At 40.3% G+C, this 22203-nt stretch overlaps 1 protein-coding gene across 1 annotated transcript in view; it reads right to left on the bottom strand.

The window, feature by feature from the left end:
* aldh1a2 (aldehyde dehydrogenase 1 family, member A2) overlaps positions 1–18702 on the bottom strand; it is a 28983-nt gene extending 10281 nt beyond the window's left edge. Inside the window, exons 1-7 of the mRNA XM_085145659.1 lie at positions 18408–18702; positions 10699–10803; positions 9060–9200; positions 8651–8780; positions 4271–4332; positions 3459–3587; positions 884–997 (exon numbers count right to left, since the gene is read on the bottom strand). Coding sequence (XP_085001785.1) covers positions 884–997; positions 3459–3587; positions 4271–4332; positions 8651–8780; positions 9060–9200; positions 10699–10803; positions 18408–18524 — 798 coding nt within the window. The 5' untranslated portion in view covers positions 18525–18702. The remainder of the gene's footprint in view (positions 1–883; positions 998–3458; positions 3588–4270; positions 4333–8650; positions 8781–9059; positions 9201–10698; positions 10804–18407) is intronic.
* Positions 18703–22203: the final 3501 nt, after the last annotated feature.

The raw sequence follows: 22203 nt of genomic DNA, 5'->3' as shown, positions 1-22203 counted from the left end.
ATCCCTGAGGAATGTTACCAACACCTTGTAGAACCTATGCCATGACGGATTAAGGCACCTCTGAAGGCAAAAAAGGTCCAGCGAGCGTATGTCTCATTGTTCCAGTGGGTTTTGCTTTCATTGCTTTTATCTGTGACATCTGTACCTGTATGGGCTTATCAGGGACTGCTCCAATTACACATACTGTACACATGGCGCCTCCAACACAATGCAGGAGTCAAAACAAATATTACATAAGGCTGTGTTACTTGCTAAAGATAGGTGTAAATTACAGGATGGTCACATAAAAATATCACTGCAACATCGGGACTACTGTAAATGGTTTTAACACAGGGGTTAGTCAACGTGGAAATGACAGATGTTTATAAATGGTCTGTAGAAAGGGATCTGCCGTCACTCTGGCTGTTCTCTCTGACTCCAGGAATCTGTTCAGACCACAACGCTCAACACCTAACATGGTATGTCCTTTGTCTTCCCATTAACTGCTTTCCTGTTCTCAAGAGCTGTAAGGGTATATCCTGATGGTGAGTTAAATGAAAAGCGGTGTGGAGGTGCATTAATACCTCAAAGACAGCTGAGGGAAAACAGACGAGAGGCAGTGTTTTCAGAGAGACCTGTTTGTATACTCTCGACAGCGCAAATATGTGCATGTGTGTGCGATAAAATCAGAGCCCTGTCATGAGGAGTAATGACAGGGTGCGCGGCTTATGTAAGACCCCATTTGTTTGTCATTTAAACTTCAATACAGGCACACAACATCCCCTAATTACCCGGCCTGCTCTTATGCTCTGCACATGTTGGTCACTGTGTCAACTGTGTTCAGTGACAAAAGCTAGCAGTAGGCAGATGCTGATCTGAGCCGTTCCACTAGAGAGAAAAGTACCTCGGTTGATCCTGTGAAAGCCACTTTGTCTATGCCCATGTGTGAAGCAATTGCAGCTCCTGCTGTTGGCCCGAATCCTGGCAAAATATTGATGACTCCCGGTGGAAAGCCGGCCTGTCAAAACAATATGAGAGGAAACAAGCTTTAGCGGAGATGACAGCCGAGCCAAGCAAAACCACAGGCAGTGTGGGGGAATCCGGACCCAACCCAACCTCCCTACAAGCAGAGAGCAGGGAGAACATCAAAAAGGCAACAGACAGATAGTCTCCAAGAAGAGGCGAGGCCGGAGAGGACAGGGGAAAAATAGAGAGGATGTAGACACTTAAATTTGTCCATTATTTGGCTTCAATACATTGCCATGTCAGGCTGTGTTGTTGAACTTACTCATGTGTTTATCCTTATTGTACACAGCTGCACTCACTACAAAGAGCTCTGGTTTGGAATTTACTCGAGATTTATATCAGCATGTTTAAGATGTTTAGATTTTATTTTATTATTTTGTGGAGTTTTCGGCACTATTGCCAGGAAAAACTGAATAAAGAAAAAAGAAAGTTGACACCAGAGCATCCCTGAATTAATTTTTCTAAAGCATTTTTATGTTGACTGTCACATCCATACTTAACATATGAAACTATGTGATTATATAACATTTGTTCTTGTGATCTTTCTGAATTCATAATAAACTGATATCAAATTTAGAAATAAAAACTTAAAATAACTTTCCTTATTAATCATTTAGCATTTTAGCTAGTGTGTGCATCATTAGGCTCTCATCACTCTTCATGCTATCATTAAAGTGGGATTATTCAATGTGGTATGTATGATAATGCTGTACTTATTACTGCTAAAATACTGCCTGTATTATTCTCAAAGGTTGCCATCTTAGCAGAAGGTTAGGGAGTACATAAGTCTGTACGAGGGAATGCTAATGCTAATTAGCAACCTAGCAGCAGGTGATTTTTAGCAGACCTTGACATTATGGGTGTTTTTTCTTGTCTATGTATTAATGTTTAAATATTGTTAATAATGTTCCCCGTGGAAGAATTTAGTATGAGTGGTTATATGTTAAGTTAAGCTGTAAATGCCTACAAAATGGCACAGCTAGCTTGCTAACCACTGTGAAATGCTTCAGTAGCCATTTCTGCTAAGTACATAACCTAATTATCTCCTAATTACCTAATTACCTAATTATCTCATATATATATATATATATATATATATATATATATATATATATATATATATATATATATATACCACATCCATACTTGCTGAAGGATGTGAGACACATTGTTAATGCTGCTCGAGTACTGATGACACAATGGAACAAACATTATCTAAATATTATTAAAAAATGGTTAGCTGCAGTATTGCTTCTCATGTGTTTTATATATATATTAGTTTTTAACACAAGCAGTTTAAACTTCTGACACCTACACATTACAAATACAGGAGCTGCTTAGCCATGGAAACCCATTTTTGTGCTCCTGGCACAAAGATTTTGTGCTGATGTTAAAGCAAAAGGAGGTTTTGCTGTTTGTAATTTGACATTCTGGGACTATTTTCCCTTAGCACTTGGTGCTGCTGCTCTATAACTTTATGTGGTCTTTGATTTCATGGCTGAGTTGCTGTTCTTAGTAAAGCCTCCCGCTTTGCAGTAATTCCCCTTTCAGTTGATCGTGTAATATCTAGGAGGGTAGAAGTTTCACAAACTGACTTTTTGCATAGGTGGCATCCTATTACAGCAAAACATTCAAATTTAGTGAGTTCTTTAGAATGACCCAGTCTTATCCAAATGTGTGTGAAGGCAGTAGATGAAAACACTGGAATTCAAAGATTAATAGGTTTGACCCAGTACTTTTGTCCATACAGTGAATATTGAATTGAGTTGAATTAGCTGTATTAATATTAATATTTGGATTTTATTTTGACTAAACTACCAGAGGTAGTAAACTAGACACACTAGACGTGTGTTTAGTTCTGCATCAGATAATTATTTTGTATTTCTGACACTTAATTATGTGACAGAGACCAACATGAAGGTTTTTAAATGCAGCGTGAAAGCTCAGCAAAAATAGATATTCACAATATTAATCTCATTATTACTGTTTCTGCAGCATTTCCCACCAGACAGATGCTAATTCTGAGCTTTTTTTTTCATTAAAATAAAGAAAGATTTTAAATGTTTCATTTTTATCATCCTAAACAAATCTGATTGTTGTATTAAGAGACTAAAATCTGTATGTTTTAGACCATTAAAAAGTTCATTTGCATAATTGAGGCAAACTAACACTTTCATTTTGGCTCTATATTGGCTGGAGATAACCTAAAGGCCAAGTCCTACTTCCCTGACTCTGAGATGATGCACCAAATCGATGTGACATCTGTTTTTTATCGCCTTTTGGTTACATTAACATTGAACTGTCTAAATAAAGTGTTGGCCAAAGTCAAAGTGAACACTGTGTCCTTGGCAAAATAAAACCTATAAGTGATTCTGTTTCAGTTAGTTCAGCACTCATGCTTGAAACTGTGCACGCGAAATGTTTGCCGTCATCAAAGTGACTCTGTCATTTACCTCCTTGATTAGAGCTGCCATGTAGAGGCAGGTGAGCGGCGTCTCCTCAGCAGGTTTCAGGACGACAGTGTTTCCACATGCGAGCGCTGGGCCCAGCTTCCATGCTGTCATCATCAGAGGGAAGTTCCACTGTGTACAACACACACGCGCACGCACACAGACACACACACACAAACACCGGAAAAAGACATCATGCATCTGACACACTGGGTGGTCACAAGTCAAGTTCAATAACTCATCGCTCTTAAGTCACTCACTCTCATTTTCACTCTGTCTAAACATAGTCAAGTGAGAAAATGTTCTCGGCACTTGTACAGTATTTTCTCTTCCCACAGTATTCTGAGAAAGTCGGGAAATTGCAACACATGTGCAATAGACCCATATCACTGTTCAACACACAGGCCTGTGTTATTTCTGCTTTGCACAGGAGCCCATGGGGCTCAACACAGAACCACACGCTTTCTGCACTCTTGCACAATCAACAGTGTCTCTTTCTCCTTGATCTTTTCCTCCTTTCTCATCATTCTTCTTTCCTCAAACACACTCTGTTAAATCCCTTAGCTCATTCTTCTGCTTCTCACTTCTTGTTCCCTTTTCCTCAAAGCCACCGGCACACTGGGGTGGGGGTGGGGGGTTTGGAGTGGTTGCGGGGGATTACCGGTAAGATTTAAAAACTGTAGCTGACAGGGAATTACTGGAAAATTCTGAATGTAATTCAGTACTTTTAGACGCAGCTAACTCCATCTTTTTTATTTTTTCTTCACACTTCCCTGTCATGTTTGCATGTCACTTTTCAGAAAAGTTATACTCACAGGGACAATTTGTCCACAAACTCCAATAGGCTCATATCTGGTAAATGTCAGATACTCTCCATCTGTAGAGAAACACACATGAGCAAAGAGAGAACCGGGTTATTTATTCCTAGCTTTAACACTTTAACAAAAAAACACTTAATAGGAAATACTAAAAAATCCCTCTAAACACATGAAAAACGTCACCACCTGACTCCCCTGGTGTTGTTGACTCGACATGTTAATTTGCAAATGAATCCACATGCAGCATTCCTTGTTGCTTTACCCTGATGAGAGATTACGTTTCCTCCAGCAGCACAGGCATGTGTGTAACTGTTTTAGGTCATAGAGATGGGTGTTATGCTGGAAAGGTTTGCTCATTCCTCTTGCATTACTTGAGTAAAAAGGAGGTACTTGCTGAGGGTGTGCCATGCTTGTTCATTTTTCAGAAAAACAATTCATATTGAGAAATGTGTGTATAAATTTGTTACCACAGTGGTCAGCTGATGATTGCTTAATGTTGCACTTGGACTGGAAGGATCAGTGGGGGGATGACAAGTCAAACAATCACGTTGACAACAGATACAAAACTGCAGTAAGATTCCCATATTTCAACGTTTTCTTTTTTTTTGTCCGTGTATTCCAGTGTGGATCTTGCAAAACTGCTATTGTTTGTGGAATGAATCTATAAACCCAGTAGGCATGACATTTTCTGGAGGAACTCGAGTATCTGAAGCCTTGTTTGAAAGAATGACGCCTGCACATGAATTATATTTCAATTTGGCACAGGCGGTGTAAATGATACCAAACTGTACTGCCAAAGGTGCTGCACATAATGACACTCCCCATTCATTTCATGCCGTCTCTGATATAAATTTAACACCACAGTATCAGCATAACAGGCAAGACAAATAGCTGCAGAGGAGCCGCTCATGGTAGCTGTCTTGCGCCTCCTTCTAACAGGTGAACAAACATGATTACTTACATCATACAGGCTACAGGAATACCCTTATTTATTTACTCTGAAAGCCTACAAGTGGAATAAAGCTTAGACCAAAGCCCTGGGAAAACGCTCGCCGTGGTTGGTTTGGCAGCAGCGTACAAGAGAAGCTTTGAGAGGGACAATACAGCGGTATCAGGATGTTTTCCATGTCCTCTCAGTCTCTCTCATTCTTTTTTTTTCTTCCTTTTAAAACACACAGCCAACTTTCTTCTCTTCCACCCTCAGATTCAGCTGCTTTAGAGGGGCAACACTGGCAGCTGGCTCTACTGTGTTTAGATTGATTACCAATTTGTTACCTTCACCCGCTGAATGTAAGCTTAGCTTTCTGCAAAACTCTGAACACAATGAAATAAAAAGAGTGTTTTGTTTTACTAAAAAATTTAATAAATGGTGATGTCAAATAGAGATGCCCCCCCAAAAAAAGATTAAAACTTCCTGTACTTGTAAAAAGCCTTGTAGTAAAATATTGCAAGAATTTATGCAATGATCCTAGTCAAAGGTCTCTAAAGTAACTTAAAAGCAAAAACCATTATATTAATTTCAAAATTATATTTTACTATTATATAAATTAATGTTGCACAACTTAAATGCCTATATTACTTGTCAGTCTCATGCTCCTCTTACGGGGTTCCTATATTGTCCACATGCTTTTGAGTCAGCGTAGGAAAAGATTAACAGAGGCTACAAAGATTTTTTTTTTATTTTATTGTTCTGAGTGTTTTAAAATCATGTTTATAGCCGCTTGTCATATATAATAAACACCGATTTTGGTACCTATGTACAGTGGAAGCGTCATGGTATTAATACGTTTAAGGATCTCTATAAAGATGGCACTTTCTTAACTTTAGATCTGTGTTCAGAAACAAATCTTCCGGCTACCAATCTATTCCGTTATTTTCAGGCACGGCATTGCACTTCTGCTCTCTTCCCCTCCAACCCTCTTCTTCCAAATGTCCAACCGTGGGAGGAATTCTTATCCCTTAAACCCAATAAGAAGTCAATTATATCTTTAATATATAAACAACTTATGGATTTAAATGTCCATTCAGTTGTTAAAATTAGGAGGGCTTGGGAGCAGGAGTTAGGAGTAATTTTTTCGGATCAGCAAAGGGAGAAAGCAGTATCCAATGTCCGTTATAGTACGTCCTGTGCCAGGTTACAACTTATCCAGATCAAGGTATTGTACAGACTACTAAGTCTCGTCTTTCTGAGATTTACCCACAAGTGATGGATCAGTGTGAGAGATGTCTGCCACCCCATGTGACCTAGGTCATATGTTCTTTCTGTGCCCAAGACTCCATGGCTTCTGGAGTCAGTATTCAGTTATTCTTTCCAAGGCTCTTGGGACCCAAATCTGCATGGACCCTTTTCTAGCTGTTTTTGGGCTTCCAGTCAACACTGGTCTAACCGACCCTACACACTTCAAAATATTAGCCTTTACATCACTTTTGGGCAGCACGGTGGCACGGTGGTTAGCACTGTTGCCGCACAGCAAGAAGGTCCTGAGTTCAATTCCAGCATCAGGCCGGGGTCTTTCTGTGTGGAGTTTGCATGTTCTCCCCGTGTTTGCGTGGGTTCCCTCCGGGTACTCCGGCTTCCTCCCACTGTCCAAAGACATGCAGCTTGTGGGGATAGGTTAATTGATTAATCCAAATTGTCACTAGGTGTGAATGTGCAAATGAATGTGAGTGCGAATGGTTGTCTGTCCCTGTGTGTTAGCCCTGCGACAGACTGGCGACCTGTCCAGGGTGTACCCCGCCTCTCGCCCTATGACAGCTGGGATAGGCTCCAGCGCCCCCCGCGACCCTGAAAAGGATAAGCGGAAGCGAATGGATGGATGGATGGACATCACTTTTGGCGAGATGTTGCATCTTACTCCTTTGGAAATCTTCAAAGCCACCTTCAGTTTCTTTTTGGTTTAGAAATGTAATGTAATTTCTTAAATTGCAAAAGATAGGCCTTATTGCGAAGGGCAAATACAGAGAATTTTATCGTATCTGGGGCCCCTTCGTAAACTATTGCAAGTCATTAAACGCTCTACCAGCTGATTAATATCATCTCTTCCCCCCCCCCCCCCTTTTGTGTGTGTGTGTGTGTTTTGGGTTTCTTCTTAGTTTTTGTTTGTTTTTGTTTGTTTTTCTCAATTTTATATAAGCGTGGGTGTGACTGTGTGTGTGTGTGTGTGTGTGTATTATTGTATATGTTCATGTAAGCAAAACTAACAAATATGTGAGGGGAACAGATTGTATTGTCATTGTAAACTAATGTACATTTGTCTCTCAATAAAAATATTTATTAAAAAATAAACACCGATTTGTTGCATTTGTTATCAGGCACTGGTTGTAAATTATATAATAACTTACTAATCTCGGTCACTTTATGTGGAACACAGTCAATATAATAATATATCCCAAATTCAATTAGCACATGTAACAATAATAAAAGTAAAGTTGATCAACAGACTTTTTTCAGACTTTTTCTTCACTTTCTAAGTTCTTCTGCTGACTTCAAAGTGCGATCGTATTGATTTTCCAGGTCAGGGAACTATTTTTTTTTTTTTTTTTTTTAATTTTAATTTCATTTTCCTGACACCCCAGTAATGCACAATAACAATTAAAACCTTTTACTGATACCAAAAGAGTCTCAGAATAAAACCGTGCCTGCTAAAGCTCTCAGTAGAGTTAGTGGAGAATTTAAAGCTACTTTCAGCTGCTCACTTCTCACAACAAACAGCTAACTATTGTCTAAGAGGTTTGACACATTAAATCTGAATGACAGACTGTGTAAAAAAATGTGCACAGTGTAACATCAACAATTGTTTGAGGAATTCTGTATTGAAACTTCAAGCTGATGCAAAGAGCGAGCGGTTAAGAAACCGGAGACGTGTTGCGTTTATATTGAAGTGATTTATCAACTACAGGTTGCCACGCCCTAAGGCATAACTTTCATTATCATAGATTTTTCTCTAAATGGGAACTAAAAATGACAAAATAAATATCATGTTACAATCTTTAAGCGTTTAACTGGTTTATTAATCAAGGAAAGTGTTTACTGAGGTCAAAGAGCAGATCAGAAAGAAAGTGATCTTTCTCATACACTTCTATACAATCAGTCTTCTTTTTGCAACCAGAGGAGTCGCCCCCTGCTGGCCATTAGAAGAAAGAAGTAGATTTAAAGATCTTCCACACATTCTTCAGTTTTTAAATCCTGACTCATCATATATGTTAAGTTTGCAATTTCAGTTGAGTGTTGTTGCATTTATTGTTTGTTTTTTGGTACCAAAAAGTCAGAGGAACAAACACAAAAACACAAACCTGGCTCTTTCTTTAATACCATCTGACTAATCTTTTCTTGAACTGCTAGTACCCTTCATCTCTCTCAGTCCAAACGGCTCTTACCCATTGGAATGGAAGTACCATGGATCTTGTCAGCATATCCAGCAAAGTATCTCAGTGTCTTTATGGTTCCTTGGAGGTCCACAAACAGAGTGGGCAGGAAAGGCTTTCCACTGTCCAGTGACTCAATAGTCTGAAGAGAGACGAGGGACAAATATGTGATATAACCTTGTGATCTTCACATATTTCCATACTGTTTTCTATCTTTTACACGCACCCACGGGTGAAATGTGACACTAAGATAACACTTAACTACAAATACGGCAGTAAAATGCTCGCTTTAGGACATTTGCATGTATTTGTACTATCAAGCACAAAAGTAACTGTAGATCCTTCTCTCCAAAAGGCATAAAATGCATTTAATAACATGGGAGGAAAAATAAGAGAACATTCCCAGTATTTGTCCACTTACTGCTAGGTAGACACTGTCCCTCTCCACCAGGTCAGCCAGTTTGGACAGCAGTCGACCCCTCTCTGAAGCATCCATCCTTCGCCACACAGAGCCCAAAGAAAAGGCCAGGCGAGCTGCCTGCACGGCTTTATCAACGTCAGCCTACAGGGAAAAAAAAACATGTCACTTCATTATCTGTCTCTGCATTTTAGCAGGCCTACATCTGATATAGAAGTGTATATGCTGAATGCTGAAGATGATTTGTCTCATATTGTGCTTTTGCTTTTCTTTAATATTTCAGATCCAGCTATTTCACTCATGTATGACGGCTAAAGACACTATAACTATGCCTGTTTAAGCATGCAATGCATGTACCAAAGGATAGCGTCCTTACTGCAGGAGCCAGAGTTGGAGTTCATTACAGACCATTTCCTGCATGTTTTCACTCTCTCCCCACTTTCCTACTCTCTGCACTGCCCTATCCAATAAAAAGATGGTTAACCTTTTACAGGGCACTCACTAAGATACACAGAAAGTCTCAACTTTAACCCTAAAGTGTGAATTTTTTTCATCTTTGTGATGCAAATGAAGTGATATGTTTCCTGATTATGGGTAAAAAAAAAAAACCCACTTTCATTGTTAGGCTCTCCAGCGCTGAAACCTAAGTACAGAGAAATTCATTCTTCTTTTTACTGTACTACATGTATTTAAGGTAGCTCCATTATGCTTTTCAAATATATATACTGTTACATGATCACTTTAAACATGGCTTAAGTTTCAGAAAATTAGGTCATCATGTATAAAAGTAATCCCTGTGAGCCAGAAACTCCAGACCTCACTGCATGCTCAGTTTACACCAGCTTTTTTTTTTTTTTTTTTTTTAACTCTTGGCTCTGTGTGATGAGAAAGAGAGAGAGAGGGCATCCTAATGTTTTCATCTCAAAGTACTGTACTGTGAGTACAGAGGCTACGCCCACCTGCTGGCAGCTGTTCAAACCCACGGTTTGTGAGAGGCAGCCAATCAAAAGAAAACTGAGTGGGAGGGGCTAAACTGATAAACTAAGGGAATGGACCAAGGCCAAGTATATGATTAATAAAGATAACACTGAACTATGAATAATTTAAAGCTACTCTTTTAAAGCCCAAGAATAAAAATATGGAGCAAATGAATTAAGAAAAACTTGAAGAATAATTTGTTATTTCTAGCTGCATTTGTGTTTGCACAACATGTGAATGTATCTGCTGAACATCAAGGGTCTTGTTGAGGTTTTACTTTCTGCTCATGTTGCTTTCTGTCCTTTGGGATCATCTGCCCCACCCCATGAGATTCACTTGGGTTACCCTCCCACCTGTGTGTGTGTGTGTGTGTGTGTGTGTGCGCGCGTGCGTGCGTGCGTGTGTGTGTGTGTGTGTATGTGTAGTTCTGTCTTTATCTTTTCTGTCTTTTTTATCTTTTTTATCTTGTATATTGTCTAACGTCCACTAAACGCTTGCTTTCGTTGTTTAAGCCTGCAGGTTAGTCCAACATGAACAAGTTAAAAATTAGTTTTACCATTAAAAACTTCTACATCCATCAACAGTAATGACTTTAACCATTTACTTGGTTTAACTATATTTATGTAATATAATACTCCACCATAAAACATTGTATAACATTTACCTTGTCTGCTTCCTGGACTTCACAGATCTGCTCTCCAATAGCTGGGTTGTAGACAGGGAAGACCTTTCCACTAACAGAGTCCTGCCATTCATTGTTGATGAAGATCTGCAAAAAAAGAAGAAGATAATTTGGGCATTTTAGTAAGAGATATAACCCATTTTAAATTCATTAAATAGGCAAAATTATTATTGGAATGTATCTTTTTCATACGTAGCACTGAAAGCCTGAAAAGGCCGTTTCCAAACATGCTAAGCATGAGCGTGCAACAATGGCTACTTTTTTTTTAATTTAAAAATATTTATATTATATTAAGTAATGCGTTCATTTCACCATTATTTTGCAGCTATGTGCTTGTGGACTGCGAAAGAAAAATAGCTCTCACGCAGCGGCGCGTCCAGGGAGAATCTCTGGAAATCTGGACACAGATTCCTGTCTGTTCAGCATTGCTCTCTAGGGAGTGCTCCACCATCCAGACAAAGGGGGTGGGTGGATGTGGGGGTACAGATAAATCCCAATCACACACTCGACCCCCACCCACCTACACAATCCGCCCTCCCACCCCCCAAGCACACAGACACACGTTTCACAACATCGCTGCTCGTTTACGAGATCATAAAACACGTGCTGCACTTGGTTTCTGTGATGCGTTAAAGCAAGTCTTCCGTTAAACAGTCAATCCTTGGATTCCAACACGAGACATATGCAACATCTTTGCCGAGCAAAAAGAAAAATAAATGTTTACACAACCCCAAAACTGAGAGTTATGACACAGAAGTACATGTGACGCCTTTTACATATGTAATTTTAAACGTACCTCCAGCATATTAGGTCAGCGACAAAAACCTCCTTCCCCGCTGACATGTTTGGATTCATTAGGCTGACTTACTCACACTGCCTGATAGATAGAGTGCAAGGAGAACATCTGCTGGCACAAATCCCTCTGTGTATATATTCGCTCTTACCCTCCTTCTACTTTAGAGGAGTTCTGATGTACTGAGAGCAAACCTGAGAGCAGGGTTCAAGTATCCCACTGGCTGTAGCCTCCCTAAACTCTCCAACATGTTTACCTCCATAAACGCCGGTCTTTAAGTACTATTTAATTGGCTGTAAAGTGTTAGCTGTGTTTACTTTCGGGCTGGTATAAAATGCCGAAGTGCCTGAAAACCATTGGAGTCACAGTAAAAACACATCACTCTGCCCCCCTCCCTCCCTCAATCCCTCCTCCGTATCATTCCCACGGCTCACTGGCTCATAATGTGGACTCTGCATCTGATTACCTCGCATTCACGTATTTAAGGTGTTCAGTATCTCCATGTACCACTTCACAAGGCAAAAAAATACAGTGCACGATCATTTTCCTATCATTCCTTTGCACTGCTTACCCCCAAAACGTCCCCCACACAAAGGCCTGAGTAACTTCTCCCTCTACCAGCCTGGTATTCTCAGGCGCCTACCATCAGAGGCCACCTTTAATCTGCTGCTCATTAAGAGCACTTCATAAAATTGTCAGTAACAATAAGGAGCAGAGGGCCAGCTACAAAAACAAAAAGTCCTGTAGAGCACTGAATTAGTTTTTAAATTTATAGGGGCCACTGAAGTGGGGCGCCCTAAATCAGAGGAGCCCCCTGACAGCCTCAACAGTCCGAGCAAGAATGCAGACCATGGGTAGCTTTATGCATGGCGTAACCCCTCTCACAAGATGCTGCTAAAGGAGAACGGATGAAGCACGACAACAGTGGAGCAGGCCCCACCTAAATCATGGCCAGAAAAGGACAACTGTCAGACGCCGTTTGGCTCAGCCCTCTCGCTGGGCTCGGACTGGTGTTAGACTTTTGTCTCGTTCCATTGAGAGACTTGATTAAGATGACAGGCCGGAGTCGTAAATCAACTCTCAAGGTTTCTTAAAATTGCTTTTAGGATCATTTGGACGAGGGGCAAAGAACGCAAGGATGAAAAAGCAAGTGCAAGGGTTCACATTTTCAAATGACTAATTGTGTTTTCTTTCCCATTCCCTGCGGGGTCGTTACTATCACTTCACATGATAGGTTCATGTTTATGAAAGTCTGCGCTGCCATTCAGGGCCTAAAATCCCAAAAGTGCACGCAAGATGAAAGAAAATAATTAATATGGATACAAATAATCCCAGGTTTTATTGACTCTATATTTCATTTTAAACTAGAGGTATGAAAAACTCTTTAAAGATCTAGTTCTGCAGCTTTTTATACAAATGTGAGAGAGGATTAAAACTGAGTCCAATATGTGTTGCCTGAATAATAACGAGGAGGCCTGATGTGGATGAGTAAGCCTATAGGTCAGGGCTTTCTGCATGGGTCACAGGGCAGCTGCAAACATTTAGCAAATCTCTTGCTTTTCTATAAAAATCGCTGGTCCCATCATCCGGTACGAGCCTGCAAGGGATGGGGATCACAAAAAGATGAGGCACAATATAAACAACCACAATTTAAGATTGTCTTTTTTTCAAGCATATTATCAATTCAGCTTTAATTTTCTGTAATTACAAAAAAACAACAACAAATAAATTAACGTTAAAATCAGGATTTGTTCATGTTACACAAAGTTTAAAATGTAAACGATACTGACTTTTTCTTTTTCTTCTTCTTTTTTTCCACGTTAATAAAAACTTTGTGTGGTATTTGTGTCGATTCATTTTTTTGGAGTGAACTGTAACGGGAAGTATGAAATGCCAAAATACTTCATGCAGCCAACAAAACATCTGTTTGGCTCTTTGCTTCTTCTCACAGCTCACATGCTGAAAGAATATGTAAGGCTACTCGGTTCTCGTCGGTTGGACGGAGGGGGCGGGGGGGGGGGGGGGGGTTAGGGGCGTGTGTGTGTGTGCGTGTGTGTGTGTGTGAAGGTTTACATACGTGTGTGTTTACACACAACACGCCAAGATTCCACAGCCAGATGAATCCTACGGGCACCTGCAACACTCGTCTGCGCAGGAAGTTTCATATCCTCCCCTATCACAGGACCTCTATTTCCTTTCTGGTTTTGGATGGCGTTCAAAAGTCTTATAATTACTACTGTTACAAGTGAGTGGAGAGCATGTGAAAGTGGAGACCAGCTGGTGTTTTCTTTTTTCCTTTTTTTTTCTCCTACTCCTCTCCACATGTCTGACACCGTGGAGCCTTCATGTTTTTCATTCACACACCCAGAGACAATGCCACCCTGCCCTCCCGGGTTTGGTGAGGGCGGCCTCATTGTCACTGCCTGGCAAACGCCTTTGTCTCGTCAATTTGAGTAGGCAACTGATAAAGGCTGTCCATCCTGACAACGACGTTAAGCAAGAAACAGGCTTAACACAACGCACACCTTTCTAATAACATCCCCAGAACTGATGCTGGTGCCAGTGTGACAATGTTTCTGGGCAGATTTATTCGGCCGGCAATGAATCCCAACACTAACGCTCAATTTTTATCAGACTCAATATGAATATTATTTACTGCAAAAACCTAGAAGAGCTTAATCTGCAGTCCTAATGAAAGACAGAGCAAAATAAAACACAGAAAAAAAATCTCAAGACCACGTGCGGCTTAATTTCCATGAATCAACAATAAAACTGACCTCTCCTCTCACTCGTGGTGTTTTTTCTACCATTTGAGGTTTGATGGGTTTCCTGTGTACTTAACCACTCTTTATATTTCAGGTCAAGGGAGGTTTTAAAGAACGTTTTAACATAGTTTCACTCATGGGATCACTGGACAAGGAGGAAGTAATTTATAAAGAAATGTCATGCTTTTTTTCCACGGACAAATAAACATCTAGAAAAGCGGTCTCTGCTGTGTCGTGTTGTGCTCGCCGGCGAAAAAGAGCCCATTCCAACAGATTTATGAAGCCAAGTGTTTTTCATAATGACACCGTAAGGATTTACACGTTTTCTTGTCAGGAGGGCCGCAGACTGAAGGTATGGGAAGTTAACAGGGTAACCTCGCTGTCACTGCTCTTCCTTAAAAAGTGATTAAGAGACAGGGGACATGATGTTGACGTGTCTGCTAAGATGATAATTTACACTCGCTGCACAAGCAGGCATTTCACACCAATGGACACATTAATGGCGGTGCACACTTACCCTGTCACAATCAAAGGGATGTGTTTTAGAGAGTACGCAGCCATGTGTGTACGAACGAGGAGATTGTGAAAGCAAAGGCACAGAAAGGAGGGAGGGGATCTTGCTGTGCTCGTTGTGATAAATCATTTAGTTGCACAGTATCCACTAACTTTGCCTCTGTTTGATCTTGATCGCGGTAAGATGGTGGTTTTGAAGTGAAAAACTCCAGAACTGCAGGTCAGACTCTGGCAAGGCAGGGCCACTAACCCACACAGTGAGGCAGGGTCATAATTTACACCCCGGTGGACAGCACCTAGCATCGGGGAGCCCCAAGCCTCCATCTGTACTATCTCAATCAGTGACAGATTGATGGAGTCTCTTATTCATCCACACTGAGTGGATGTCTGTGCATAGACTGCTTTACAAATTCATGGGTCTTCATCAGAGGGGCTCTGCACAGGTTCCTATGGTGAAAGTGCACTAATGCCACCACGAGTAAAGCAACAATGAAAATTTATAACTTGATTAGATTAAGAGATCTGTAACTCAGATGGTGAACAAGGCCACTGAATCTGGTCCTTGTCAGTTCACTTTATTTGTGCTATGAACACAAATACAAAAGTGCATTTTTATCAGAAGCTTAATATTAACATTTGTGGAGCATTCTTGTAGTTTCTAATCTCTAATAAAGTCTCTATAATATCAGAAAGACAAGACATGTGCAAACGTTTAAGAATAAATAAATAAAAATGTCGTAAAATACCTCAAAATCTTCTCTTCTCACCACACGTAAAAACATTTTATAGACTCTTCATCCATAGCAGAAGAAACAAAGCTGGGCCTTTCTTGTTAAATTTGTCCCACCGAGTGTCTGTTTTAACAAGTCATTATCACTCAACAGTGTGAAAAACCACAACAAAGCCACAAGTATCACCTGCTACAAAGAGCAGGGATACTTTCTCCTTAATTATTTATCAGACTTTCTCCTCTCCACTTCTGGCACAAGTGGAAAATGTCAATAAATAGCTATCATCGTCCTCTTATTTATGGCTTCCGTTGTGGTAATATCAGGCTTTAAACTCTTTCTGTCTTGTAACCCAGCTGTTGGATCCTTTTAATAATAGAAATGTGGGGGTAGAGGATGGGAGGGGGTTTATTAAAACTACAAAGTCTCCTGAAGGTATTTAAAAAACTATAAATGCCACTTTAATATGATTTGCATCCAAGCAGGAAGATATCTTGATACGATCACACAATTTCACTGTGAGTGGTTTGTGACTTGGTGAAATGGACAAGGGGCAAACCTCGGCTGAACTATCCCCTTTGTTTTAATCAAATGCTTCCCTGTTATAGATCTGTTGAAGCACAATAATGGATCAGCCATATCTCTGCTTCCGGAGTCATCTGATCTTTGCATTGCAAAGCAAAGAAAAGTCACTGCGATCAAAGTTTGATTAAAGTTTTTGAATTCTCATTAAGTTGGAAAAAGTTTCAGATGCCTTTATGTTGCAGAAAATGTGTTTAAAAATCATATTTGAGGAAAAAGGACTGTATCAGTGAACAATGTGGGCTGATTCCTTTGCAGTCAACAGGGAGGAGAACAGGAACAGGGTGTGAGGAGAGTCCACGCCAGGGGTGCCCATAAATCAGGGCCCTTCTGCCCCCTATGTCCACCAAACCATCAGGGACTGGATGATCCAAATTCCTGGGGGTTAATTCACCAAGTCGCTTCCTAAATTTCCTCCTGTACACTGTTGTTTCCACTCCTTTAACTAACATTCTGCACTGAGAGGGAATGAAAAGCTTTTAGCAGGACAACACACACCATTGTCTTTACAGGGCAGCAGTAGTGTGCCCTTTGCACTTAAAACACTGAGGTATGTGTTAACGCAGAGCAATTATGAAAGCAAATGAACTTCCACCACACTATCATCAGCCTGTCCTCTGCACGAGATGCCCTTTAATCTTACAATCATAAAAACACTTGTTCTGCAGCTAAAAGACTGTTTTAGTAGCGACAAAGTGCAGCAAGACACAATCAGGCTGCTCAGAATGACGATCAAACCTCTGCTACTAATACTGTGAATTTACCTAAAAGTGCAGCAACATAAGCATGAATAAAAAATAAAACTGATAGAATGAAGATAATCTAGACATCAAACCAAATCAAAACAACTCATATCATGCCAGTTTTTCATGTGACTCATCACTTGTGGTGGGTGAAGACTCACTTTCAAAGCCTGGAGGCTTAAAGTGACATCATCCGATTAATTAATGGTTTTTTTGTTTTGTTTTTTTTAAGAGACATCTGTTTATTTAAGCAGGATTAAGCAATTCACCATATATATATATATACATACATATATATATATATGTAAGATAAATCAAAGTTCCAAAATTCTTTGTTTGACTCATGCTCCTTTCTTCTTCCCACCCACACACACACTTTTGACTGCTTATAAATATAAAGCCCATATAAAGCCCCTCAGAAAGCACCTTTAAAAGAAAAGAAAAGAAAAAGGAAAGAACAATAGAAAATATATTTTAAATAAATTTTAATTCTAAACTATTTCCTCACTAAATATGTTGTTCTTAGATAAAAGAAACGGAAACATTTGCCTGACCTGAGTGTGCTGCCATCACTCATGTCATTAGTAGAAAAATGCTTAAAGATCAGGTAGAAACTATTTTGGTTGCGTTTTTTTTTGTTTCTTTTTAGCTGATGCCTAATATGATCCTGGGCCGTAATAATAACAGTAAATCGACTCAGTGAATATGACGAGAACACATAGGAAGGAAAATAAAAATAGACTAAATAAAAACCAGTGGTTCAATACGTGGTTCAAGTCTCCCAGTATCATTATTTTATACCCCTTTAAAGTATATTTTATAAATTGTTTTCCCACGCTGTAACCTGAAATGAGGTTGGCCTGTGATATTAGGGATAATGTATTCCAGATGGAATAAATATAAAAACTACATTAAAACGGCGGAAAAAATTGGCCACGTGACTCAGTGTTGTAAAAGTTTAGCATGTGGTGCACTTCTTAAAACACGGTCAAACTATGACACGCCCTTTGTTAATACGTTGTTGGCGTCTACTTAAAATCATAGCTGTTGTGCAGCATGCGCACTTTTAACTACAAGCAAAACCAGGCCAATTAACCATGTTTAATTTTTTTTTTTAAGAACAAAAAGGCTGAACTGTGTTAGGAAACCAGTTGTGTTTCAAAACGCACAAAGCGATGGGCCTATCAAGAGAACACAACAATCTAAAAATATTAATCAAACGTGTTTTATCAGCCACACGCTCGTCACCGCTTCAGTGAGTCGCGCACGGGTTGTTTAAGATTTAATGGTCATCTCTGACCATTCGTGCGAGCGGAAAAACAATCTAATTAAAAGTTGCAGCGCGCCAGGTTTAAAGCTCTAAAGTTCTGCTGGATCCTTTTTCATCACCTCTAGTCTGCTTTCAGCCACACGCTCTGACACTGAAGCTCCAGCTGCTGACTCACAAACTCGCTTTACTTCTAAAGATTTCCAAGTTTTGGTTTAAGATCTGCGCGTACAGGCTGTAAGTCGTTACGCGTAAAGTAAACTCTGGGCGGTCGGCGGCGGTTTGTGGAGAGACACAGACCTTGGTATACTTGATCTCCGGGTTGGGCACCGGTGAGGGCATCAGCTGGAGCGATGCCATAAGAGCAGCGGGGTCGCTCTTCACCTCTCCCGGGATCTCGATCTTACTGGAAGTCATCGCGGCTGTCTCTGCGCTCGTCTTGCCTGCCTGCGCCTCTCTGGGTTTTTTCAGCACAGTTCTGATTGAGATTTTGGACTCCTTCCTGGGTTTATAGCCAGGTGTCAGCAGCGGTTCATTTTCATTGGGTAAAGAAAAGGGCTGTCCTTTTGAAAAATAAATTCAAGCATTTACATAAAGCCATGCGTGTTAAGGAGGAGGAACACATCCACCCCACCCACCTCACACTCCCGGTGCACTCAGTTTCCAGTGTTCTCACTCACTAACAGCTGACGCTTTTCTACACTAATTCATCCTGTTACTCCAATTTCGTTGTACTTTGTACAATGACAATAAAGGCTATTCTATTCTATTCTATTCTATACATGCACAAATAGACCACGCTCATACTCGAGAAAGTCTGAAATGGATTGTTATGATAGTCACAAGTGTAGTATTACTCAATGGTAATAACAATTCAGCATGTAAAAGCTATGCCAAGTTTATATAGTTAATATAAATAGGCCCTTCAGGGAAACAGAGCGTAATAGCCAACATATTTGTTGGGTAAACCAGTCTCGCAACAGGGTCCATTAGTTTCTGGAGCTTATCGCTTGCTCCTTCGCCGCAAACGGAGTTTGCCCTGTTGTCTTGCAGTTGTAAATGTGCAAATATCCGTCTTTCTGAGCCCTTTGAGCGCCTTGCTTCGGCTCAGATTAAAAGTTAACTCTGCCTCTCGGATCCCACAGTCAACAAAACAACCCCTCATACATAAAGCACACCATAACCTCACACTTACACCGTCATTAACCTTTTCCTAAGTGACATTAAAGTGTCGCACCACCTTTCGCCTCACAGTCACCATGTAGTCCTATTTGCCTAACACAACCTCCCCACGGCCTGAGATGTCATGCAAATGCGCACTGGAGCAATTGTTCCTGCGTGCGGGGTATTGTTGGCACAGATTTGTCCTGTAGGTGATAATTCCTTCCAGCGCCTCCTTCAAAACCGGCCAATATACATCCTTCAATTAGCCGCAAGAGGCCCTATCTGGGAAAGCTAAAGGATTTAAAGCAAATCCACGCGTATTAACACATCCACAACAAATAGACCGTCATACTTAAATGTGACGTCACACACTCAGCAGTTTGTGGGTGAATGAGATGCTTATTTATCTGCTCATTAAGTTTGGCGGAAATGTGAAGAAACGGTGTGGGGGGAGAAAAGTGTATCTAGCAGGGCTTACTGAAGAGGCGTCACGTAAAGCACGTGAATTTCAGATTTCATAACGCGGGCCTCTTGACAGCACAAAGGAGTTTGAGACAGATGTAGGTCCATAATTTGCAAATCCCCGCAGGATGCTTTTTCTCCATCAGCACATCACTCTTTTTCTCACAGCATGGGCGACACTCTCCAAGTGTCTGTTTCACATCAAAGAGGACGGCTACGAAACTGTGACATTGATTAATGGAGTCAAAACATCCCATTCTCAGCCTGTCGTCTCACCTTTTCACAGAGCGCAGTGAACGGAAGATAAGGCATACCGGGGAGACGGTGTGACAAACGTGTAGCCGCCACTTCAACACTTCAAATGTTTTCATGGAGCTCCCTCTGTTGGACGGAGAGCGCCCAGGACTCTGCAGGGTCACACACGTTTACATGAGTCTGAATAATTGGAGAGAGCGACTCGATAAGCCGAAGTGATGGGAACACGAAACGATAACAAATGGAGGCATGACCGAAAGCCCACGATGAGTGCAAGGAGCGCAAACCCTCCTGAAGGAAGGCTGAAGGAAGGTGAGTAGGAAAGCATTTCAGAGAGAAAACAGAGGTGAGTCTCCCCCGAAATGAACCAGCATCACTCCCAGTTGCCCCCCAAATGAATTACAGAGAGTAAATATGCGACTAATGGATGGTGGTGAAGACCACTGAAAGTTACGAAATATTTTATTCACAAAATCAACCAAATTTTTTTATGGACTCAATTTTTCCCATAAGTGAGATTAAAAATGTAAAAAAAAAACAAAAAAAAAAAACAAGCGTAATAATACTGATGGAAAGACGCATTAAATCAAGAAACGAGGCTGAAGATAACCTGATCAACCCTTTATCGAGGTTAACCTCTTATACTCGGTAGATTAAACATATTTTTTAATATTCTAATTTTTAAACTATTCTCAGTTTTATTTGGTTATTTGATGGCGCACACATTTGTAAATATCTTAACTCTAACTCCCCCTGTGCACTAGTTCGTCTACTTTGCGTAAATAATTTGATTTTATGATTTAAACCGAGACAAAGCTGCTTGATATTAGAAGGTTTAACATATGTTGATTTAAGGCGGCTGCTCGAGCACCAAATAGAGAAGCCTGTAATTCCTATCACGTTCTGTTAAAATACACACACATCATCTTTTTTTAAATGTAACTTCAGACCCGAAAGTCTTTCAAAAAAAATAAAACTGGTCTGTTTGGGCTTTAAAAAAATATCCTCTGAACGCCCAATAGAAAAATCCGTTTTATAGGGTTATAATTAAATGTACTTATAAGTAAATCCCTCAGCTAGAGCTCATTAAAGCAAGAGATTTTTTTAGAACTGTTGCAGCTTTGAAATTGTATGGGTGTAAAGTAAAATATGTGTGCTTTTAGGTCACATTTCCCATGGAACTTAAGTATAAAATGTTATGTTATTTGAAGAGCATATTTAGTATTTTTTTCCTTTTGCATATTTCAAATTAAAACTTTAAAGTTCTCTTCACATAAGATCAGTTGCTTAGTACCGCCTATACATGCAGTAGAAATCTTTATTTAAGCTGCAAAATGCCGTAACTGGCTCAGACTCTTTGTGCCAAAATTCATAATTTGCGTCACTGAATATGCTACAAGTGACTTATGATAATTTCTGAAAAGTGGCCCGACATGTTTTCACTGACACTGGATGTGCTGTGGTTCTAAATCTCCAAGATGATAGATAACTGGCCGCTGTTGTGTGTTTAATTCCGATGCTGAGCACATGGTTCAACCTATAACTTGTAAAGCAAAAGAGCGCTAACACGTGAGGGGAAATCAACTGCCCTGCGATGATCACGTAACACATACAATATTTAGCAAAAACAAGGGGAAAATATAAAGAAAAAATACATTTGTACCCAGCACTGGGCAAAACACACAGACCGTCAGTACCCCAAAAACGTGTAGTATAGAAACAAAGCATTGGTCTATTTGTGCAACAAAACGTTGCTGGGAATCTCATCATGTCACTCCTTTTTCCAGAAATTCTTGCACTTAATGCATCCCTTTGCAGCGTAACTTGGGAATAACTGGCTTGCATGTTGCAACCATCGTCTGCACGCCCGTGCATCGTTGTGCTGACCTCCTCTCGCCGTGGCTAAATTTGTTTTACAATCCACATTCTCGTGTGACTTACACCTGCAGGATCGACAGATTTCTGCCTCCGTGGTGACTTGCACAATAAAATAACCCGAGCATATTTTGTGCTGTAAAACTAGCCCATTACAATTTAGTAACCGTTCAGGTGGTAGGCAGGTGATGTCACATTGGCTTAGCTGTGTTAAAAAAAAATGTGCGCTGGTGCTCTTGGTGTTGTGCACAGGAAGCATTTCATTTTTTGTTTTTACAACTTCAAGTGAGATTTGAAAATTCAGTGAAAGCAGCTGAAAAAACCCCGTTGAAGTAGAAGT

This window comes from Neolamprologus multifasciatus, chromosome 1, assembly GCF_963576455.1.
Source record: "Neolamprologus multifasciatus chromosome 1, fNeoMul1.2, whole genome shotgun sequence".
Classification (NCBI taxonomy): Eukaryota; Metazoa; Chordata; class Actinopteri; order Cichliformes; family Cichlidae; genus Neolamprologus; species Neolamprologus multifasciatus.
This window is presented reverse-complemented; position numbering and strand designations above follow the sequence as displayed.